Source organism: Triturus cristatus, chromosome 8 (assembly GCF_964204655.1).
Source record: "Triturus cristatus chromosome 8, aTriCri1.1, whole genome shotgun sequence".
NCBI lineage: Eukaryota > Metazoa > Chordata > Amphibia > Caudata > Salamandridae > Triturus > Triturus cristatus.
The window spans coordinates 159,045,642-159,071,516 of NC_140591.1; the positions used below are offsets into that span (position 1 = coordinate 159,045,642).

Sequence of the window (25,875 nt, forward strand, 5' to 3'; positions counted from 1 at the left end):
GCTGGCACGGGTAGCCGCCGCCAATAGAGGGCACTGCTATGTATTCTATGCACAGATATGAATTCAGCAGCCCACATGCCTCGAACTGAATATGCTACTTACCAGTATGCATCTGTTCTTGGCATGTAGGGCTGCTGACATTCATATCGCCCTCCCTCCTCCCCGGCGCCTGTCGCAGCTGCAGCTCTCAGAATTAATGCAAGCATGGTCATCACTTTCTGTATCTACTCCATCACTGCCACAATGGCGAAAAACAATCTGAGGATGGAGAGGATGCCCATGCGCACTGTAGTCCAGGGGAGGAGTCACCTATCCAAGGATACTTCGAAGACTCTTCCAGGACAACAACGTGCAAACATCCGGACCCAACACTAGGCGGCGATCTATGCACAGATATGAATGTCAGCAGCCCTACATGCCAAGAACAGATGCATACTGGTAAGTAGCATATTCATTATTTTTTTTAAATCGCAGGGTGCACGTACGGTGAATCTTAAAAAAAATAAAGAAAAAAAATACATAACTTAGCATTTACAAAACCGTACAAATTCACTGAAAAAACCATAGGTTTCACACACGTTATAGTTAGGAATTAGCATTTAAAAAACCTTGCAAATTCACTTAAAAAACCATAGGTTTCACACATGTTATAGTTAGGTGGACATTTCACTCGTAAAAAACCAATGAAATTCCACCGTTATAGTTAGTTCAGATAACTATAACTCACGCGACCGCCACTCTATCACAAGGATGATGTCATCAGTGATGTCATGAGTGATGCCACTGACCATGTCATCAGTGATGTAATATGTGACGTCATGAGCACTGGATTGCGGGCGCGGTGTTATAGTTATCTGAACTAACTATAACGGTGGAATTTCATTGGTTTTTTACGAGTGAAATGTCCACCTAACTATAACATGTGTGAAACCTATGGTTTTTTAAGTGAATATATATATATATATATATATATATATATATATATATATATATATATATATATATATTCTGTCACATAAATGCTCGGGGTGAATTTGGAAAGGGCTGCAGTTGGTTCGTCTATTTACCTTCTTCGTACTTCAGTAGACAAAGCGATCCCTGTGTGACACCCAGGTACATCTTTTTCCTTAAAAACCGCTGTTCTATGCAAGCTGTTTTGTGTACATTGGGTTTGCTAATCCAGAGCTGTGGCTGTTGTCTGTCTGCTTTCCTAGTCCACGCTAAGCTCTCACAAAATACCATCTTAATCTTTTAAACCCGCTGAGGTCAGTTCATGGTAGTGTGGCGATGACTCGTGTTGCGTTGTACGGTTATGAAATGCTCTATATTATTGTGAACGTTTGTCTGAAATTGGTTCTTTAAAGTAGCTTAAAAAATTACCCACCAGATAATGTATTAGGTAAGTGCAACCCCTCTCTGTTCTTGATCCTTTGGTCTACTTCCACGTGTTGGCAAAGCCGGACACTACTCTGACATACTTTTTAACTTGCTCGGCTGCCTGCGTTGTTTTCCATGGGGTGTCTGATTTTCTTCCTCTGATGTAAAAATCCCCAGCAGACTGCATAACAAAACACTGCTTAAATTGACGTGGGCCCTTAATATAATGCTTCTGAGAAGTCCTGTTTTCAGTATTTTCTTTTACATGCAAATGTTTTTGCACAACTTGAATTGCTGTTCCAAAACTGTGTTCATCCTTGATTTGGGCTTCTTAAAACTGTGCTGAATCCATTTTGTCAATGACTGAATTAAAAAATACTGTTCAGCTCTCTATGCGCAAAGCATCCCGTAGTGGTAAGTAGGCTCCTTCACACCCTCCCCAAAGACCTGGTGCCCCCTGCATTGCATTGAGGTTTTCTAGGTTTCAGTTGCTAATTTTCAAGAAGTGTTCTGTCTGTGGGTAGCAGGCCTTGCTGGCTGACCGTTTCTGACCTGCTTGCTTTGCTTGGGGAAGCATCCGCTTGTTTACTGTTGCCTACTCTGCACACAGCCAGTGGGGCTGTCCCAACGCATCCAGTGCTGAGGCTGAAACCAGCCAGAGGTCTTTGCTGCCACCATCGCTTGGTGAGTGGGAAGCGGAGCTATAGCTGTAAAAAGACCATCAGACCGCAATATTCCAACGACTCCGCCCTCCTTTTCTGATTCAGACCTTAGTGAAGTCACCAGCTTACGTGTGTATTTATTCCTTCTGGAGTCCAAACGCTAATTCCACTCAAATGGTTTGCTCCAGCCCTTCTTCTAAGGTCTCTGGTACTTGTAAGCACTGCTCTGATGTAGTTGTTTGAGTTTTGCATCATATATAGTTAGAGGTAAAGGTAAATCCATTAAATGTGCTAGTAAGATTTTGGACAACTTCTATGAACTCGAGTTTAGATAATCCAAATCCTATAAAGGCAGCAAAGTGAAAACGTGCATTGGCGATGTCAATAGGTCTCGCATTTGGGAGAATTCGAGCTATTGGCGTTGTAAATGACAAAGTCTTTTACCCATGTGTTTTGATTTGGAGTGAGTAGATGTATGTGGTGTGGAGTGAAATTATGCGGGTTGGATTGGAATTGTGACCCTTCACCTTCTGCTATCGCACAAACGCACACCAAGGGGCTTGGAGGCAGAGCACATTTTAGAAGTAAATGCAGAACATGAGCAAATGTAGGAAATAAGACCACTTTCCGTCAATAAACAATCAAACTGACAGAAAAATGGCAATTCCAGCTGTGTGCAGCTCCGTGAAATGCTTGCTTGTCCTTCGGCGCCCACTTGCACAGAGCAGATGGAGATGGTCGCTTATTCGAAATACGTGACCGTGACCATGCTGCATTTTTTTTGTTTCTGAATCGTTCTTGTGGTTATAACATTTCCTGCAAAACTGCTTTAACAATGACCATTTGTTAAAATATTGACAAAGCTTGAGGTTTGTTTTTTGCATGCTTTGTACACTGACACACCATACTGCCATTCATAAATCATGAGCACTGGCATTCATAATTATACGGATTTTCACAAAGTACAACAAAAACAAGCACTAATGGAGGAGTGGTGTTCAGGAACAGTGGGTAAGGAAGAGAAGGAGAGGGAAAGGATGGACAGAGAGAAGCAAAGACAAAGATAGAGGGAGGAAGGGGGGTGAGAGTTGGAGGGACAAGAAAAAAAGGCAAGACTGAAAGGTGATGGAAGAGGCGTATTTCTAAAACAGCATATGTGATGAGAGCTAGGAACTAGCTATATAAACAAGAAGGATTTGGAGCAGTCTGACCTCTGGAGGATGACCGGTTGAGCACGCTGTTTTCATCAATATATTGATTTTAGTGTATCGCAGTGGGGCCCTAAGGTGGTAGTTCCTTCCTCTTTAGGAGCTTCCATGGGCCCCGAAGCTGCAGGCTTGCAGTAGGCATGAGACATTTATGAAGCGGAAATCTCACACCAAAATCCATGCTCACCTGGCACCTAAATCCTCCCAACCCCCTTGGAGGTGGAGGTGGATTTTGTTTATCTCAAATTAATCTGGTGCCGTCAAATTGGCAGAGGGTGTGGTGTAACGGCTAGAGCGGTCGACCTTTAAGCAGGGTAACCTGTTCGAGCCTTGGCGGGAGCCTCAACAGCCTAAGATTAACAAATCGCGTTATCTCTCCGTTCCTAAAAAAAAAAAATCTGCGTCCGTCTGTAATGCAACTAATGTTCCTGTAAAGTGATCAAATACCTTCGGGTCGAGTTCACACTATATAAAACTGCCCAAAAATGGGGGTATCGTGCCTATTTCCAGAGGCTTCGCCTCAAGCATTGTTTGCAGTTTTGGTGGGAGGGGCGTGTCGTGAGTGGTGTCTTGTTTTTAGGTCTCGCCTACGCAGCGCACATGCGCTGCAAAGGAGGACCTTTAGCCGTCGTTCTGCTCTTTTTGGAAGCACACTCGTGCTTGTGGCGGCATCCAGCTTGCGGGAGCGAGCAGGGGGTGCGCCACAAGCACGAGTGCAGTGCTTCGAAAAAGAGCAGACTGCACGCACACACAACTCCCGGGTTGTCTGCATGTTGGAATAACAGCCGCTTCGCCGTTTGCAGATTCCTACTTACTCCCAGGTCTCTCGTCTATCCCGCCGCCCGCAAGGCCGCCTTCCCTCTTCACTTTCACGCTCCATCTCGTTTTTTGTAAGTTCCATGAGCTCGCTGAAAAAATATTCCGCTCCACAATCGAAATGCTTCTAGTTTTGATATTTTCTTTTTTTTTGTCACATCTTTTTTTATTTTGTTTTTACGGAATTGAAAAATGCTTTTCCACCTTTACTGAAGGTTTGCCTCAAATACTTTCAGGAGGGTTGGAGAGCAAAGAACGCGGATCCCTTCCTGCACGGTGATTTTGTTTAAAACGTATGATTTCTTTCAGACGGCGTCGTCTGTAGATTAATCAGTTCATCGCTAACTGCCCCCACCCCTTCCCCTGGGCTACATACCTCTTATCCCACTGCGTTTTGCCTGCAGGAGCGAGCAGCCGTTATGCTTCTTTAGTTTGCTGGCCTTTCAAGTGGCGCTTCGCGTACCCTGAGTGGTTAGAGTGGGCATTACCGGTGCTGTCAAATAAAATCACTTTGCTGCTCTCTGTCGGCCCATTAGCCTGCGGCCATCACATTTTCACAATACCGTTCAAATTCGAGCTGAGCGAATCGAAGAGTAAATATCCCTTGTGGTGCTTGCTAAAGATGGTCTTTGAAGGGTGGTCACAGGCGTTTTATCTGCATATGCAGCAAACTATTAGGTACAGATACGTTGGACCCATTTCATTTGTGTGTTACAATATGTAATACACACATGTCCCTTGTGTGTGTTATCCACACGCTGGTTTCAACTGCCCGTGCTAATTAGTCCCTTCGCTATTTGAAGGACTTGTAGCCAGACTAAAATTCCCAGAATGCACCTTTCCTGACCCAGCCTGCCTGATCTGTCTGGCACACGCCGAGCTTGAGCCTACCCACCACAGCCAGCTGACCGCTCAGACAGGACTTCCCCCATTACTGAGTGGACGGAGAATGATACTTCTGTGCTGACACCCTGTCAGTCTCAAGGCAGGTCAGCTATGTGGCACCCAGTGCATAAGCGCCGCACCTCTGGACACAATGCCAGGTGAGTTCGGGACACACTTTGAATCTCCTCTATATCGCATTTATTTAGGCTACTCTACTAGGGAGTTGTTTTATACAAAAATACATATATAAAGCATCAAATCTCTAGGGCATTCCACTCTAAAGAAACGTGAATATACATATCCGCTTCCATCCCCACCCCCCCCAAAAAAAATTGGCTCCTCAAGTGATTTGAGATTATTGTGACACCATGGTTTGTTTCATGGCATATTATGGGAAGTGATGGCTTGTTACGAGGAAGGAAGGCAGCCAGGCACACAGTAATTCACCGCCCTGCTCCTGTCACTCTTAGCTTGTTTCATACTTGAGGGACGTATTTAGAAAAGTGGTGGTGGTCAAGTCAGGCACTTTGTTTTGTTATTAGAAAGTTGGTGAAATCCACACTTGTAGTAAACTCTCTTGCGTACAATGGGCAGGGCTGTTTATTAACAGTCAGGAGTGGTGATTGTATTTGATTTCATGTTGGACCTTAATGCTACCCTTTACACCGTTACATAGTGGTGCTGCCATTTTAGTTTCACTCGTATTTTAATTGCAGAATGTTTTTGTTTATTGCGAGGTCTTTTTGCGTTTGTGTATTTATAATGTTTTAATTCTGTGGTGCTTACTGTTGCAACACCCCTTCCCACAGGACAGGACTCCACCAAACAGGATGGTATTGGATACATAATAAATATATCTGGAAGTAGTCAGGGCTGGTCAGGCCTATTATTCCACTAGGTATTTCTCCACTGCCCTACTATCTGAGGGGAGGAGCTGGGGCCGGAATAGAACAAGCTGCCTTTGAACGAGTCTGTGGTGACTGCACAGGAGAGAAAGCAGGTAATAATGGGGGGAGTGAATGTCACAGAGATATTTTATCCAACTTCCTGAGCCAATAGCCTGCCAACACAGTAAGTAGTTACAGCACCTGAGCTGGGCTCTGCATTGCAGTCACTGTCTGCAGTCTGCTCAAAGTTGAGGTCAGCACCAGTACTAGACTAGTTCAGGCTGCATGATGGGCGCATCACTCACATCCCAGTGCCCTTCTATTTCTGGTGCTTTGCAGCAGTTTTAAGATGTTCTTGGAGTCTCTCGTTGCTTAAATGGCTTTGTATGTTATTTACAAGTTTCCATCCTCTCCCTAGCTAGAGTTTGCTCCTGAGAAAGTGTCACTCATAGTCGTTGAATGTCACTCATCATAAGTACACTGAAATTATGAAAATGTCACACATAAGCAATCTGAAACCTTGGCAGCTATGTGTCGGCGGGTAAGCAGTGTGCCCATGCACATTATTGGATTTCACTGTTAGATAATACGATGATGTGAACATCAATGTTTGGGCAAGTGCATAGTGCAATCCTTAACAGTGTGCCACATTTGACTGCATTTCGCGCACGCAGCCCCGAGATAGTGAGTGTGAACAGGGGAGCCTGCGAGACCCACCAAACTGCAGCCTGTGGCGGGTGTTCATGCAAAGCCTCCAATATCAAGTTTGCCCTATGTAAACCAGCAAAAAAAAATGTGAAGCCTTCCGAGGACGAAACACACCTCAGGCTGTCTATATTCTAATGCAGGTTGCAAGAGATGGCATAGAACCTGGTTACAGTCAGAAGAGAATCCAAATGTTAAGCTTTTACAGTGCAGTCTGCAAGCTCTTACAGGCACAACAGACCTCTCCGCTCAAGCCTCAGTCTCCAGGAAACGTGATGCCTTCGCACCCAATTCTTCCTGACAGGAACTGCAATGCAATAGGTCTCGCATTTATGCGAGTTTGAGCAATTAGGATTGTAAATAACAATACCTTTTATTTATGTTTTGGTTTTTAAATCTAAATAAAAGGCATGATCATTTACAATGCTAATGGCTTAAACTCGTGTAAATGCGAGACCTATTGCATTGCAAATGCTTGTTTGAAGTGGAAAAGTTTGACTCCAGACTGTCTGCCTGATCCCCACACAGAGGAGTTCATCGCAGAGCAGAGCTACCAAGACAGTAAAAGGAATAAAGCACGAATTGCAGGAAAAGCGATCTGAAAGCAGACAAATAGCCGAGACCACAAATATTTAACAGCAAATCTGCTTTTGCCAGTGTACTTGGCAAAATGTTCCTTTTAAAGGGAGAACTAAACATCAGTGCAACGTTTAAGATGTTAATTTAGGAAAAGTACAGAGCCACATAATTTTTGTCATGTCTTGCAGGATATAATCTCCCCACTGCCGAACATTCAATGAAGGCATTTTGCAATATGTTGATAAATGTAACATAAGGCTTTAGAGCATGAAAAAATAGACACACACAGTATTGTTACGGGGATCTGCGCTCATGGTGTGCGCCCCACTACCCCCACCGCCCTAACTCGAAACGTTTTGCTAACATGCACTACAAAAACAAAACACACAAATCTCAATATATTATATTCCTTACACATATATTCCCTTACAATGTAATCATGTACACCTCATGGCTCACCGCAAATATCAGTTTAGTATTCTGATCTCCCAAACAACCCTACTAAATTGTCCCACATTTTATCTATCGTTTGACTCAACCCAAATCTAATTTTTCTACTGATTCTTTCTCCCTAATCCCTTTCTACAGGCTCTTCCTGCCCCTATCTTTGCTTTACTCATCCCAGACCTCAATTTACTACTATGATCTCTCAATTAACACTTCTGGTTTTCTTCTCTTTTCTATCCCTCCATTACTCTATTCAATCCAACTTACAGACGTACATGTCTTCTGCTGAAATTAACTTTTACCTCCCTATACTAATACTCTACTTATAGGTCCCTATACTAATCCAAAACCATTCCTTTTGGGTTCCGGAGTATCGCTACGACGCCTCGCTGGGGATAGTAAGCGGTATATAAATACAATTGCAGCACATAGGGAATTCAGATAATAAACACTACAATACAGTGCATTAGGTGGCTCACAAAATGAAATGTAACTCGTGACTTATTAAGTGCGAGAACATATTTTCACTTTGTAGGCGGGGGTCTATGAAATTAATGTAAGGGGGGCTGCACATGAAATGTTTGCAAGACAACTGGTGTAGGATCATGTGAGGGTCACGGCATGGACAGGCAGGACTCGTGAATGAATTTGTTCTGTAGGGGAAGTGATGGATGTTGGACCGGCACAATGAAAATACCTGCTAAACTAGCATACCCGTGGAACACAAAGTGCAGAATGTGTGACTCCAGAAGCCTGTTATGAGATGTAACAGGAGTAGAAGGAAAGCAAACTATTGTCTATAGGTTTACAAAAGTGCAGCAGAGTATGGGCTGAATAAGGTGCACAAACACACGACGATCACCCCCGCCACACTAAAGAAGCCCCATTGTCCATAGTAATCTGCTCAAGGCAATGGGAATCACAAACTCAACCAGGAAAACTGGTACGGGGCAGTAGTAAAGGCAACAATGAGAGGGGGTCGAGAGTAAAGACAACACGGACAACGGGAGGCAGCAGGAGTAAATACAACACGGACAACAGAAGGGGGCGAGAGTAAAGACAACACGGATGACTGGGTGGGGGCTGGGAAAAAGACAGTACGGACAACAGGAGGGGGGAAGTATTAGAAAGGCAACACAAACTACGGACGGAGGGGGCTGCAGCAAAGTGAACACGACAACCAGACGGGGTTGGGAGCCAAGTGAACAGGGACAGATAGCAGCAGAGCACGAATAGGAAAGTTACAAAATAAGTGGAGGCAAAAGAATAAGTAGTGTAAATACCAAAACGTATGACCCATATCGAAAGGATAAATGTAGCAGGGGCAGTCCGCAGGGCAGAAATAAAACCGCCACAAGGCGGGACTAATATGCTCTATTCACCAAGGAAACCTATGAAATTTGTAAAGGTGGACCAAGCAACCAATGAAAAGCGATGGGCATGTGGTGGGTGTGTTCAGACTCCACAAAGGGATTACAGCATACGTCACAGCGCATGCACGCTGCGCTGCCTCTTGGCTCGACCTAACAAGGTCATTCTCAGGGCAAGGCTTCCCTGGGGTCCTTGGTGCTAATGGAGATACAGTTCCATATGTCATCTTTGACGAGCAGATTGTCCAGGACTCCTCCAGTACCACTCATGTCATGAGTAAGGATCATAGGTATGACCTACAGCACAACTGCACCAGACTGTTCATTTGGAACACCATTACTGTACTTCACAATTTGCATCGAAGCATCAAGGACAAGATGCGACAGCTATTTACTGTTCTGTTCAGCTCTCCTAATCTAACCCTAGAGAGAATACTCCAACTGCTTCATTATTTTTTACGGTCTCCATCTCAGAATCAGCTGCCCTATTAGGCACCCGAGTCCATCCAGTGTCTGCTCTTTATAACCAGCTGCTCTTTTGTGACTGCTAGAAAGAAAAACAGAGCCTGGGTGGCCAACTCCTTTCAACATGTTTGCCCTCTTTTTAGAAAGTCAGTGGCAGGAAGTATTGCTATTATTGACAATCATCTTTTCTCATTGAAGCAATTAAAGCCTTTCTATATTCGTAAAAGATTTCATGAACCGGTTGTATTTGTCTTATACAATAACAGATTAGATCCCAGCTCATAGAAGCGCAGGGCTATGTAAACACATAGAATCCCTTTCTAAGACTGCCCCGGGAATCATGTGTCTCATTGTCTCTTACTTCCCAGCCCCAAACATTACATGCTACCATGGCTACTAAGCATCAAAATTAGATTTCATAGCCAAGCCCTAGGCATGATTAAAGATCTGAAAATCTTTTGCCATTTAGGGCGAATAAATACAAATTTATAACTGTATTAATGAATCCTTTGGAAACTGGTTTGTTTGTTGGTCCGCAACATTGAGAACCATCTTCATTAAGAAATTGAATAGCCCCAAACGAGGATCTTAAGAAAATGTTAAAAAATAAAAATAAAATCTAGCTAATGATCTGTTTGGAAATGTCACATGCATGAATATTGGCTTGCTTCCTGATCACTTTGGAAAGGTAATCTTTATAAATGTTAGATAAAGACTCATTTACATTTTTCTGGACCATAAAATGTGTCCTCGTGCAACAGAATCTATTTCTTTATTCCTAGATCTTAAAGCATTTGGCCTCCTGCTGTCCCATCCCATGCACCCCTCTTTCCCCAGTTTCTTTTCCCCTCTCTTTATGATAATGTGAGACAGGCCCCACCATCCTTACCCAGGACAGTGGTCACAGCACAGTTTTTTGTGATTGTCTGCCAGCTTTTAGTTCGTGTCAGAAATGTACTAGATGGATGCATGGGTAATGCATATGTTGAGCCTTTTCATTGCTCAGATAGTTGATTTAGGGGCAAATCTCTTTTTGGTGGCATGCTACTGGGCAGGAAGATAATTGAATGTAAAATGAAGAGTTCAGCTGCTTTATCTATACTACCAGATTATATATATTATATATATTTTTTTTAATTGCGTATAAAATACAATCATATAGGGGCTTTTGGTCGGCAGTCTTCATTGTTTTGTTAAACTATCATGCAGACTTTGACACATAAAATAGTGCGATTTAGTGTCACGGCTTATAAGTAGTGCATGCTTCATCATTTTTTCCCTTTTTATCTACCACCTGTACACACAACACTACATCCATCTCCATGTTGGTCTCCCCTAGTCTCTGCCTTTTATATCCTCTGTTCCGGACCTCCTGTCACCTCCCACTTGCTAAAACTACAGAGTTATTTTTCCTTCTAGTTTTGTCTAATCTCCTAGTGATTAGGCCGCTTGCAGTCCGTGACCTCCTCCCTATCTTCACCCCTCCCGCCCAACACCGCCTCTCTTCCTAATCACTTTACGCCATTCTGAAGCCACCCTCCATCTCCAATGGTAGCCAAAGCCTGAGGTTGGTGCCCCCGTGAACTGGAAGAGGATCCAACTTCCTTTTAGATGTACATCTTGCAGCTTGTGCACTTTGAACCTTATGCTAATCTAAAAATAGTTGTTTCTGAATTAAAAGTATTTCAGACTCCCATTTCCTAGTCGTTTCTCCTGTTTCCATCATTTGCAAGAAGCCCCTTACCTTATGCTATGCTACCTACATCCTGGACTCCAAAAAAGAAAAACCTGGACTGGTACATCAAAGTACCCATGAATCTGAGAAAGTTGGCACTGTAGTGCTTTGTATAACACATTCAGCCTCTCCTATCTTTTTAACATTTAGACTTTGCGCTCTGAGATGTGCTTGGCTCTGTATGTTTTACCATGCAACACTGTCTTGGTTATAGAGGCCTAGACTGGCTGAAAGGGTACAAGTTAGGTGGGGAGGACATTGCGGCTATGTGCTGACGGTTAACTAGCCCCATGTCATTAGGGCCACCTTAAAATAGGAATCTTCCACCCAGCAATGCTCAGCATATTCTAACTAGTCATCCCATACGTATTACATGGAAAATGAGAAAACAAATTATACGTACTAAGGGTGATTAGGATTGTTTGCTGACAAAAAATGTAGCAGGCTGATGACATGGGCCAATTGACTGCTTTAGAGCAGTTGACCGCTTTAAGCTATTTACTTCTGTTGCTGTTGGCCAGTTTCCTTTGCAATGTTTGGCTGTTTCCCTTCAGTGATCAGTATCTGGCCACTGGAGTTCTCACATGCTCAATATTTACCACTGTGCACGGTGTGCACTTTAAAGCAGCATTCCTGTGTAAGAAAACCTGCTGGTATCCAAGCGAACTACATGATCCTTGATTCCCTTGGGTCTCTAGATTCCAGTAATGCCAGGGTTGGTAGTGCTCATTGCTTGCCATATGACCCTGGGTTTAAAAGTTGAGTCCATTCCTAAAGGAAAGAGGAAACTGGATGTTTTAGGCATATTTGTGTTGTGTGGAAGGTATTCTGGGTCAAAAAGCTGCTGGGATCCAGGCAAACCACACCACCCTGGATTCCCTCGGGTCTCTATATACCAGAAATGCCCGGGGTTGCCATCCTTTCCAGGATGCAGACTGACCCAGAGCCCAAATACTGCAGGCATAATATGTTCCTCAGATTTGTAGAGCGCACTATCGCCCGTAAGGGTATCCTGGCACTGTGCAGGTGGGAGTCTAAAGGCTTCGAAAAATCATAAAAATGTTACTAGAACTGCAGGTCTAGTAACTTGAATAAAGTACTGTAATGTACTTGACCCGTAAACCAGTTTCGAATTGTGTGATCCTAGTCAAATAGTTTATATTATTGAGCTGCCTTTTTCTTCATTATCTCATATGAGAGCACCTTGAAATATGCGAGTTCAGCATATCTAATGTAAAAACAACTCTTTGATTTAATAGACTAAACATTTGCTCCACCTATAGGGTACACTTGACCCCTGACTTGCCTTTTAGTTCACTAATAGCATTGTCATCAGGGCGGGGGAAGGAATATTTCTCAATTTGTTTAAAAACTCACTTTTAATAAATATATTACTAAAGCATGGTGTGGTAGTGCATGGTCATAAACAGATAGCACATTTCCCGTTGAATTTGGCCAAAAACCTTACCACTAACATGCAATTTTACTGATCAATCTATATAGCACATAAATGATGTTTGGAAATTGGGTTCCAGCAAAAAATATGAATCATTTGCACATTACCAAGTAAAGTGTTTCAATTTGTTTTCATCCCATAAAAATCTTTTTTTCATCACACAAAATTACAGAAATGTGCTTTGATAACTACTGAAATAGGTTTTGAAATGTTTGCGCAGTTCGCTTTTTAACTATTTAAATGTAGCGTTAAAAAAAAAGCCTTGCGTCTTCCAGCCTTTCATTTCACACTTTGCACAGCACAATTGTCACAAGTCACTTTACAAAATCCTATAATTGACAAACTAACTTTTGACCTGCCTCTGAATACAGAGTAAATGTAACCAGATAAAAACAAGATTTAAAGGCATCTTTATTGCCCATTCACTTGTGGTTGAACAGAGCACCTGTTATTTGTCAGCTCTCCAGAACCAGCCAGTCAGCCCTAAAAATAGCTCCCCCTAATGAAATCTGGCTCACCATCGTTATGATAAATGGGCTGGCAGAGAGGGCATAGACCTGTGAATGCTGTCTGGTTACCGTGAGTGAGGCCTGATTCCAAAAAGTTCCTGCACCCCACCCCACTCCATTCTTACCCTCATTGTGTCTCTGATAGTCTGGTAGGCTTTAAACTCTACTGGGTGGGCAGATTGAGATGTTTACCACCTATGTATCCATTCTGGGGTGTAAAGGGGTGGCGGGGATATCAGAAAGCCTACCAGACCTTTGGGGGGGAGGGCAGAATGGGGTGTGCCCACCCTGGCACTTGATTGTAGGCTCCATCCCAGGCGGTAGGTAGTCATTCTGACCACTTAGAGGGAAGATAGTAAGTTCACCTTCTGCCTTCCTGTCCGAGGTTTTTTTTAAACTTTATTTATATTTTCAAAGACATCCAGTTCTTTCATACAGTACGTAGTCAAAACATTGCATATACACTGAAATGAATAGATATGTATCGCACACATTGTGAATGTATAAATTTCAATTTACACATGTTTAGGCGTAAGGCCATTACATCTGAGGAGGAAAAAAAACAGATCAACCTGTACACTTCCAAGGGGGTCACATACAGTGTGGAGCGCCCTGTACTCTTCGGTCATGGCGGTCAGTCCGCCAACCCAGGCCCACCAAACACCGCAGCCGGGGGGGAAGCCCCTCCCACATCTCTTGCACCCGCAGAGCCATTCTGAGGGGATCGTGCTGCACGAGCTAACGGGTATCGCTTAAGGGGTTCCCATATGTCTTTCGGCTTCGACGAGCGGGGGAGCGTCTCTGCATATATTAACATTTGATCCTGGCAGTGTACTATATCCCCCAGCCATTCCTTAAATTTAGGGGCTCTTCCCCTGCCCCATCTGCATGCGACCCTCCGCTTTGCGAGTACCTAGGAGAGCGCCACCAGGCGACGTTGTGCTTTGGGGATTTGCTTAGTGTAGTCTAGAAGCGCGACTAAGGGGTCGCAGCCGATTGAGAGAGCCGTAATTTCAGAGAGCTACAAATACCTGTTCCCAATACTCCAGCACCTTCGGGCATTCCCACGCCAAGTGCAAGAATCCCGCCTACGCTCTACCACATCTATCACAGCTGTCAGTGTCTCGCAGCCCAAAGTGGTGTTGCCGAACTGGGGTAAAATACATACGCTGCAGATATTTGTAATGGGTGATGCGCAGTCTAGCGCTGCCCGAGACCTCCGCAGTCTGCATACAGCAATATTGCCATTGTTCGTCTGTAATATCTTTGTCTAGCTCAGCCGCCCAGTGTGCTCACGCAACACCAGTCGTTTGCTCGCCCTCCGCTCGCACCGTTCAGTACAGATTGGATACCATGTGCCCCGGACTCGTACTCTGTAGCAGCTGGTGCAGCGGCTTAAGGGTCTGCGGCTCCGTCGGGAAGCTCGGAAATATTGCCCGCATTCCCTGTCTCAGTTTTGCGTATAAAAACAGATCTAGCGGTGTATGTTGTGTGTCGCCGAAAAATTGGGCTGCTGAACAGAAAGTTCCGTTACTGAACAGGTCCCCCCGCGTTCGTCTATGTACACGTACGCATAATTTCCTAAACCCTTCTTCCTGCAGCAGGGAAAGCTGTGGATGGTACACCAGAGGCAGGGCAGGGCAATACAGGGCCGAGGCCCCCAGAGCCTGCATGATATAGTACCATGCACCCACTGTACCCCCCAGTGTGGAGGACTCAGGATCCCGAGGGCGGTATTGCGCAAATAACATTCCCTCCAAAGGAACGGGGTCCGCCAACCAGTGCTCAGCCGCGACTTGCGGCATGCACGCCGGCGGGCGCACCCAATAATAAGCGTAATGAGCTTGGGCACAGGCGTGGTACAACTCGAGGTCTGGAATGTCGAATCCCCCTTGTGCCTCCGGGCGCGTCGGCACCGTCCAGCGGACCCGTGCCGTCTTATGTCTGAGGGTTGATGTCCAAATAAAGGAATGGCATGGGGCGCAAGCCCATCTTTGCATCAGATCCTTCTACCAGACACTGGATAGTTTAACTGCCATTCAAGGGAAGGAGTTACCGCGATGTCCTCGCCCTTATGTCAAAACTATACCGAATGCGATGCAAATTTCCTTTTGCCTGCTAAGTGGATGGGCACAATATTCTGGCTCTAAGCCTCGGCGGCAGGAAGACTGTTTGGTCTTTATGAGTGGAGGGGGCAACAGCCTGACACCAAGACAGGCTGCACCCCCCCCCCCCCCTCCTCCCCATTGTTTTTCTATAAATTACATAAACCTGGTGGCTAGTGGGGCTTCTGTCTTCTGCTCTCCCACACCTAATCTTCTCTGGTTGGGATTGGGGGGAAATACTGGCCTTTAGTGGTAGGGGGCATGGCCGCTGCACAAATGTGACAGCCTCCACCATAGGTTTTTTTTTTTTTTTAAATTAATAATGACCTCTTGGTAGTTTGTGGGCTGTCAGATGTTCCCTCTCCCTGGTAGGGGACATTTGCAGATCAGAAAGGCTGTTTGGTCTTTAGAGCTTGCCAATTCCTATTGGAAATACATTTGTGATGCGGTAGCTCAATGCAAGTCGACATTCATTGATGCTGTATTTATTAGTTTTTCATTTTGAAACCAGGATTGCAGCATCCTGTTCCACTGAAATCTGTTTTGCAGTATATGTAGAAAGATGTCTGTCTTATATCAACCAGAGATGCAAACTGAGGCTTTTATGGCAGACCCTGCCAAACCCATTTCATATAATCTTGGGAGATTAAGTAATTCATCTAGTATTATGACTGTCAGTAATGACCTGGATTGATTCTGCCTTTTCTCTCTTGTTCTTTGGACAGACTGGAACTGGAGCAGATGCAATGTCCGGAACGCTAAAGAACCTTTTACAAAGTCTGCTGACTACTGTTCGTCCATCCGTAGTCTTAAGTACAAAGTCTACAGATGTAAGGGACTCGCAGGTGAGCCTTAATTTCTTTGCTTAAATTGCATAGCAGTAATGTGTGATGTAGTCTTGCTTCCATGTTTTGCATACATTTCTGACATTAATAGAGTTAACAAAGGAATCAGAGTTCTGGGAATCTTCAACAGTCGGAAATTCCCAGGAGTGCGCAAAGTTGTATCCGTTTGCACATGTGGAAAAGTTTTGCTTAACTGCACTTGTATGTGTAACTTTTAATTTTGTTTCATATTGGAGTAAAGATTGTGTTCGAGGCATGTGTGCTGTAGTGTCAGGAGTGAAAGGGTCAGGTGGGCATCTAGGCAAGAAAGACACCAAATCAGACCTTAGTACACACTTCTCGTCTATGGGAGGCTGCGCCGAGTCCTTCCCCTGACTCTGGTTTGCCTATTGATGAGAATTCTTTTAGGAACATGGTCGCGGAATTCCAAGATGGCCGCGCTCGACCGATGCGGAGGTTATCGATCTAGTTTTTCACTCGCGAGCGACCGCAGCTGTGATAGCGCCCGCTCGCGAGTACCGTTGCGCACTTCAACTGTATTCCTGTGAGAAAAGGCAGCGTTGGTGAGAGCGCAGCCTTCCTGGGCTTCGGCAGCAAGAAGATGGACAGCTAAGTTACACTAGAGTGTTAATACTTATCGTTGCGCAATTATTTTTTGATTAAACTAAACATTCAATTCAGCATAACTCTTTGGGAGAATTAGTTATGGAAGCAACGGGTTTCTCTTATTAAAGGGATACCATTTCTGCATTGGATTGAACTTTTTGAGACACTGAATAACTATAGTCAAGTAGGCAATTGGCAATTTGCATATGGATATTGTCTACCAACTTTGGAGATAGAAATAAATAGAAAAGTACGTAGATATAATTATATATATATATATATATAATTGTACTTACCTTCACTCGCCATTGACTTCATTGCTGAGTTACAAGAAGAAAAGGGTTATCAGAACTTTTCTACTAACAGCAAGCAGTAGGACATTAAAGAACAAGTACAGAAGGAAATATCAAACACATGGTTCAGGTGTAAGAAAGGTAACCAAGGAATAATAGGGAGGTTGGGATCATTAGCTGACAGAAATTACATACAGTTTGTCTTACAGAATTCGACAGGACAGCACAAACACCTAACCAGAGTAGAATAGAGCTGGATCAGAAGTATCGATCAGCACTATCAAGAGAGCGGAAAATCACTGTGGGATGACAGGTAACATAAGAGTGGTATAGGAAGAAATAGTAAGTAGAGAGTAAACTACTGTGGTTACATGATATTATTTGTTACAGGGTTCTACACCAAGAAGATAAAATCCAGTCAGAAGAAGAAGAAGCAGTGCAGTCTCTCTTTCTCATTCCAACTCCCCTTTCCCCCTCTCTTCTAGTTGTGAGCGTTGAAACTCGCAGCTAGGGTAGTCGGGAATTGAGGAATACGCATCGGCTCCTGTGGAAGCTACAGTTTGGTATAGGTACTTGACATGTAGATACATATGCTTTACACACTCCTGCCATCCAGTGTTGGGCCCGGAGGTTTGCAAGTTGTTTTTCTTCTAAGAAGTCTTTCCTAGTCACGAGGTAAGGTGACTCCTCCTTTCTGTGATAGTGCACATGGTCATCGACTCCATTGTTAGATTGTTTTTTTCTGTCATCAGATTCGGACTTGAATTGCTGCGCTCCGGTTCGAAACCATTCTTCGGGTTCCCCTCGATGCGCAATCCTCTCTACCCTCAACGGTATTGTTTCATACGCGTTTCTCACTTCTCCGCGTATCGTTTCATCAACGAAATCGACTTTTCGATTGGAAAGCTTTGTGGCGGGCCTTTGGGCCTAACTGCGCAGATTCAGCTCTCCGTTGATGGATCGGACTCCGTTTAAATTCTGTCCTCGGTGCCACGCGAAGTATCCGCGCACCGACTCACATGAAGTGTGCAACCTGTGCTTGTCTCCCGATCACAAAAAAGAAGACTGTGACGCTTGCAAATCGTTTCGATCAAAGAAAACTCTTCCTGATCGTCGGGCTTGATGTTGAGAGATGCAGCATCAAAGATACATCAGACCTCTTCGGCAAAGATTCTAGCCAAGAAGACATTGAGGCATCAGCGGCAGAGGAGGAAGAAGCCTTCTTCAATCAAGACTCTGACTCGGAGCTTGAGATAGACATCGAAGCCAAAGAACTGTCGCAGGGACAAGGTAACGTGAGTACTGAAGTCCCCTTGCCTCCACAAACTACTCCAAAAATACGCAAGGCTTCGGCATCACCTCTGCCTCCTGACACTGCAACATAGACATGAATAATAATGCTGGTCGTGTTCTTTATAGAGTGGAGGCTGCGCTTTGTAAAGCGGATAAACACATATGGTGCAGTTGATTTAGTCACGTAGCGACAGAGCTTCAAGGTAACTATTTGTTACTGCGAAGATGTGTTTAACTCACGGTGCATGTAATTCAAGAGCATCCACATGGGGTGAGACTTGGCATGTTTGAGCACTTTTTCACCTTATGTTGTATAACAGTCGCTTTTCTGGAGACACAGTACACCAGTGTACACTGTAAAGCTTGTGTAGTTCACACTGCTCTAACATCATTTACGTTGTGGTGAACCAGGTGATGGACTCTATTTTTGTTTCTGTTTCTCTTTTTCTTCATGAGTGAAGCCCTAAATGTTTGTCATCTCAAGGCCGTGGAGTTTACTATCTTTATTTGGTTCCAGTCATTAACTCTTTTTGCTATTGAACCTGTGCTTTCTCCATGCCCGCACTGCTTTTGTATTTTTAGTCATGTCGAAATATAAAAATTAAGTCAGTATGTTTATTCATTTGTAGGCCCCCCTGAAGAAGGGCAGTTTATGCCCGAAATGCATTGGGATTCTTGTATAATCTGCATGAAGCTCGCAATTATTTTCATCATTGATTTAAGTTCTCTACGGGAGACTCAAAGTTTGCTCAAAAGAATTTTTTGAGCCATCTTCAATATTCTTTGTATTTTTTCTTGTCATTCACCTTGGATACTGTATACATACTTACTTGTGACATAAGATTACTATGTGATATACTCCATCGGAGTGTTTTATGGTAGTGCACTTGGAGGCTATGACCTCAGTCCTAGCAATTTCTCACTCCTGACCAAGCTAGGCACCAAGACGACGTTTCCAACGCACCGCCTCCGGGCCCAACGCTGAAACAGTCAGTCAAGGCTCTCAGCTCAGTACAGAGTCGTCAAAAGTCCTCCTCGGAACCAAAGCCTCCGGTTCCAAACACAAGTCCGGCTCAGAGCCGAAATCCTCCATACTGAAAGTCAAGCAACTTTCTGAGCCAAAACCTTCCGTGCCGAAAGGCCAGCTTACGCCGGCACTGAAAACTTCGGCGCCGAAACATAAAGGTACCCCTGGGGAATCTGAATCCATTAACACCAGATCCCTAGCAAACAAAGCTATATATTAACTCTGAGACTGGCCGTATTCACACCAAGCCACCTCACAAAAGCAAGCTTCCTGATGAGTACCCTTCTTACAAGATCCCTTGAAAGAGGAAATCTGTTGCTACAAGTCCTTTTCATTTACCATCCCCACCACCTCCACTGCCTCCTTCTCCACCTGCGAATTGCTTGTAAATTACACCTCTGGATTCTCCACAGTCTCACCATGATGATGACGATACTGATGATGGGGGGGATACATCTCCCAAAAGATTAATGGACAGATTATACAATTGATCCCCCAGCAGATTATGATCCAGACCTTTACCCAGCCAGGATATCATGGGGTGGCACTACACAAAGAATCACTAGAGGAAGATTTTTTGTTCGAAACTTTAGGATCCACACACAGGTCATCACTAACACTTCACATGCTTAAAGGCATGATTAGACACGCTGATGAGATTTTTAAGGTCCCAGTGAGGGCATGCATCTTGACTCCTAGGGTCGACAAAAAATATAAGGCCTCTTCTACAGACCCCATATTTATCAAGGGCCAGTTGCCATTAGATTCCCTGGTAATGCCTAATGCTCGTAAGCGGGCAAATTCCCAAACCTCAGGAGATGCTCCTGCGCCAGATAGGGAGTCTAAGTTAATTTACGCTTCTGGCAAGTGCACAGCTGCTCAAGCTGCGTATCAATGGTACATTGCAAATAAAAGTAAATGAAAGTAAATTCATTTCTAATTTCTCTTTACGATATGCTCCAGATGCTGCATACACCCCAGCTACAGAGGGTAATACTAGCATCTTGCTCAAGAGACACGCTTGGTTAAGGATTTCTGGGTTTAAGCAGGAAGTTCAAGAATCCATCCTTAATCCACCTTTTGATAAGAACATTTTTTTGGTCCAAATGTAGATCAAGCGTTGGAGAAGATGAAGGACACTGAAGTGGCTAGGTCCATGGGAGCGCTCCAGTTTCCATCCAGAAGAGGCTCCTTTTGTCGCTCCTTTAACAGAGGAGGGTCTAAAACCCCATGACCAGAATACCTCAACATATAAAGGTAACAACCAGCCCTCTCCCTCCATAGGTTATTTTTTGAGGAGGTTATAGAGGCAACAACTTCAAGCGTAGGGGTAAGGGCAACACACTGGTTAACTCCCCTTCTCTTAATAAACAGTGACTTTCCCATGCTTCCCCCACGACTAGACCACCCTTGTCCGGGGAAGACTTCAACATTTTCTCCCCATTTGGCAGTCCATAACTACAGACAAATGGCTGATTGCAAGTATCCAACATGGTGTGGCCGGGAGATTACCAGCAATCCCCCAAACAAATCCACCTCGATCTCACAAATTGTCACCAGAACACCTACATTTTCTAGAAAAAGAGGTCTAATCTCTTACTGAAAGGAGCAATAGAGCCGGTCCCAATACAGTACCAGGACTCGGGGGTTTTTTCTCTGTATTTTCTCATTCTCAAAAGGGAAGGTTCCATAAGGCCTTTTCTGGATCTCAGAGAGTTAACCATTGTATACTGTTAGAACACTTTCACACGGCGATGCTTCAACAGGTACTCCCACTTTTACAAAGAGCAGATTTTGTCTACTCTAGATTTAAAAATAATCCTTTTAAAATAAATAAAACTAGTATAAAGATGATTTATTTATACTCCCTGTTCTGTGCAATCATTGAAACATTTGAATCGATTAGAACAGATTCATCAAACAGTACAGTTTAGAGGGCACAATGAACTAGTTGTACATTTATAGAAGAAACTAGCTAGTTTTAGGAGTGCTAGCCATACTGTGCAGCTGGATTGTAATTACCCGCCTCCCTGATGAAGGTACGTGTGCATGGGGCTGTTGCCCAGCGTGTACATATGCCTGCCACTTAAGTTTGCCCGTATGAAGTCTGTGCATGACTGCAAGAACGTTTTTTACAGAATGGTCACGGGATAATTAAAGGCGTTTCTACCTGCTGTTTCAGCTGTTTTGCAGAAGCAGCTGCAGACGATTGGACAATCCTTTTTATAATGCCCATGGTGTGGTTACACATTTTGCAAATGGCACATTGTGAAATAGAGAATTCCTCATTAGACAATGTGCGTGCAAATTGCAATTGAGGGTATGCTGTTGTCTGCACCTGATCCATAGTGCATACACAGGCACAGCCGAGTGCCCAGTTCTGAAAAATGCTCCCAGGCCTCCTTAGCCAATTTGGCTGTACATTGTAATATAAGGGAGCCCTATAAACACGCCATCTACATATGACCTTTATACTTTATTCAATAGTCATTGAATAAATATCAGTAGCCTATCATGCAACATTAGCTCTGCTAACCCACATCTCAGTTTAAAGGATCTATATGCATAAAAGCGTAGGGAGGGTGCTGGGGAGACAGACCCCTGTTTGCATGCTCTTCTACCCATGTTCTTGCCCATTCCATTGGTTTTCAGAATAAATTGCAGCACCCTTATTATGGATGACCCTGCACGATCCACACCTCTGTCTTTTGTAGTTTCACCCGATTCATTTTTTGGAGTTTGTGATGAAACTGTGGACATTCTTGGTGATTTTGCAGACTTAAAAAGTACTGACCATCGCTTTGACCTGCAAGTATTTTCATTGCAGCGATGGAATATGAAAGGCTGACCGATTCACACAACCAGTGGCTAATAGTGTTTGTATGTGAATACCTCATAACCGTGACTGCCTCAAACTAGGTCAGAACATCCCCTTCCAAAAAAAAAAAAACGGTGTGGACCCAGATGACCCAAACCACTTCAGGCCCATCTTTAACCTTCCCTTCTGGCCTAAAATTCTTGAAAAATGCATTCTCTCCCAACTCAACCAACACATTGATTCCAACAATCTTCTTGAATCATTTCAATCGCGTTTCAGGAAGGGATTGCAGCACATACACAGCTATAGTGAATATGGCAGTTGACATACACAAATCACTGGATGGGGATAGATGCTGTCTACTCCTCTTCCTAGACTTATCAGCAGCCTTTGATACATTCAACCACAAGCTGCTTATAGGCTCCTTCCATAAACAGATTGGATCAGACAGCTTGGTCTTGAAATTGTTCGCCTCATATCTACAAACCCGCTCCCAACAAAGACAAATAGACAGCACAACCTCTGATTCTTCCGCTATAACCAGGAGTGTCCCTCAAGGCTCAATGCTTTCACATACACTTCAATATTTACATAGAACCCCTTCGTACCATACTCAAACAAGCAAACATCCTATACCTCCTCTTTGCAGACAACACCCAGCTCTGCTTAGAAATATCCTCTCTTGAGGGCTTAAGATGGCTAAATACTACGCTCCTAAAAACTGGCTGTTACACCACCACCTGAAACTCAACCAAGACCAGACTGAAATCCTTCTATTAAACAGTGGACAGACCACCCAAGTCCAAGAGTGGATCAACACTATTCACGCTTTTAGATGCAAATTGACTCTAATTCCATCAAATCCCTTGATCACCCTGGACCCAAGTCTAAGCATGAACCCACACATAAAGAATACTGCAAAGAATGCATTCTGTAACCATTAACTCCTCCATAGACTCGAGCCCTTCCTCCCCCCGAATGATCTAATAACAGCCACGCAATCTTTGGTTCCATCAAGACTGAACTATGGAAACGCCACCCTCACTGGGGTTGCAAAATCGCAGCGATCGCCCTTAAAAGCCACACTAAATGCTGTAGCAAGGATCGTCCCAGGAATCAAATATCACGATCACATCTCACTCTCTCTAAAAAAATCTAAAGTGGCTTCCAATTGAATCTCATTGATGCTTCAAACAGGCCTGTCTCACTCACAAAATCCTTCACACAGGAAAACCAGCCATCCTTGCGTCCAAAGTCACTAAGGCATGACAGACGAGAAATGGAAGGAGATCCAACACGCTGCTTCTTATCCCCCCACCCCCCAAAAAAGCTCAAACGAAAAGCCCTCGCTTCTTTTCAGGCAATGCCTCCAAAATATGGAACTCCCTCCCAGTAAATATCAGGACGAACCCCTCCTCCCTGAGCTTCAAAAGACCGTTAAAAGCTCTTCTCCTCAGTCAACACTTCAGGCTCCAACGCCTAGTATGCAACTTGAGTCCCAACTGGAACCTCCTCCGTGAACGGTACATTGTTTTTCCAGGAAATGCTTTGATTGGACTCCAACTAGACCTTATTGTGAAACTTCTATTATAGAACTCTGCCTTTCACAATGTTTGTAAAGCGCTCTGATACCCCCGGGTCTTGCCAGCGCTATATAAAACTCTTTTAATAAGTAAATAAAGCTACTGAAACTACATGCTGCAGCCAAGAGCGGGCCGCAGACTACTGAGAGTTAGAAGACCTGCTGTCTTCTAATAAACCAAGTGTTTCTGGGTCTCTCATTCCTCTCCACTGCTGTGGACATTCTTGTTTGCAAGTTAATACAAGTCTGCTTCCTATGACGGCGGGAATAAGGTACCAGACACCTCTTTTTTGCCACATTGCTGCTCCTCTAGACCTCTTTGGAATCCTCAGCTTTGTATTTTTTATCTTCACAAGCAACTCTGATCGTTTTTGAACGATTATAGGCCTCTGCCAAGGTCGTGTCTGTATCATTCCTGCTTCATAAACACACCCTGGATGCCAGTGTTTTGTTTCTTAGGTCCTCAGCCAAATGGCAACCGTTCTCATCTCCAGTCTCTCTCTGTCTAGCTGTGGTAGCCTTCGCTTGCGAACCAGCTCACGACAGCACCCAAAAGGATATCTATGCTTTAGCACCGAGCTCTCTTACACGGTTTATGAAGAAACGACTGGGTACTGTCTCTTTCTGGTTTGGAAGATTAGCAGTGGTTACACACTTTCTCCACTGCACATCATCTGCACCTTATGAACACCACATTTTAGAATGATTGCAACTTGAGTTTTTAAGTCCGAAGCTGCATGTGCCATAGATTCTCTTATTCCTGTGTCGGTATTCTCTCAGACCATAGTACATCGAATAATCCACAAGCACTGAACCACACTTCAGCATAAACTCCACACTTAACACCAAACAAGTACACTGATTTCTAACCTGGCCCCACTGTTGACCATCCTTCCCTTCAGAAAGTATTAAGATGGCAGGAGTTAATTCTCTCTTCGTATAGCTATGGTGTGGAACATCATTTCTGCAAGAGTAAAAAGGTCTGACAGTCACTGAGCACTAAAAAAACCTGCCAATTGACATCTACATGTTAGCATGCGACACTCCATTCCAATTAAAAAAATCATGGGTACACACATGCACTACAGCATCTATTCTCACACTGTTCTGCAACATGTTTATGGACCGGCATCCGTTCACTGCACAGTGTGGAGCTGGTCTTTGAACCTCGCACATCTCAGCCAACTCGTTCTATATAGGTTAACCTAGAGCCCGGATCCTTCCAGCCATGCACCACGAACCTATTGTGAATAAAGTGCTTTGTGGCCTTATCATGGATATGAAGAAGTGTATAAGTGATACAATCCAATACCATCCACCAGCATACACCTCAGGTGCAAGGATATTGAACGCTTCACCTCCAGGTGATGGTGATACATGCTTGTGTGTAAACTAGTCTCAATTTTTGTATCGGAGCCTTCTTGTGCTCTTTTGCTGAGCTTCTAACTTTGTGACTATATTTCTCTATCAGTTCACCAGCAGCACTAGTTGCCAGTGGAACATGTCAAGGTCATGTATGATCTGCAAAGCTGCTTGGAACAGATCCTGATGTCATACAAGTCGAACTGAAATGTTAAATATTAAATTGTAAAGAAAGACGTCCCCCCTCCCCCCCCCCCCCCACCCCTCCCCCTGCATGACATAGCACTAATGGAACCTCCTCTCTCTCTGTCAATTCAATCTACAGAAGATCATTAATGGGTCAAGAATGTATTGAACACTTTGCATTCCACCCTCCTTATGTTGCCACCTGAGTTCACTGACATCTCCTGTAGTTTTAGTGCCAAGATGGCCTCGTGAATGCATTTGTAAAAGAAAAAGATCTGTGTACACTGCAATGTAGGTAGACCATAAATGTATGCATTTATGTGTGATCTCAAAATGAGCAGCCCTACTGGAGCTTTCAAAGTCCTGTGTGGTGGGCGCACCCACAGAAAAGATTTGATAGAGAAATGTGTGGTAGAAACTACTGTTCTCACTGAGGCTATGCTGCGGGTAGTGGTGGCCTTCAAATATTTCTTCCATTGCTTTCTCTGAGCCTTCTCTTCACCAGCTCAGCACTTTCCCTGTGTGCCCACTTACCTTGTCAAATGCAGTCCTTTCTCTGTTGCCCTCGCCTTTTGATGGTAGCCATGATGGACCTTGTTGTTTTCTCTGACATTGTGCTAGGCTACTGAAATGGCATCAAACACAAAACAGTGGCCT

The 25,875-nt window shown here is 44.1% G+C and overlaps 1 protein-coding gene across 1 annotated transcript in view; it reads left to right on the forward strand.

The window, feature by feature from the left end:
* The window catches only part of C2CD2 (C2 calcium dependent domain containing 2), a 426,997-nt gene that overhangs the window by 203,320 nt on the left and 197,802 nt on the right, over positions 1-25,875 (forward strand). The window contains exon 5 of the mRNA XM_085621220.1: positions 15,932-16,051. Within this exon, the coding sequence (XP_085477346.1) occupies positions 15,932-16,051 (120 nt within the window). The remainder of the gene's footprint in view (positions 1-15,931; positions 16,052-25,875) is intronic.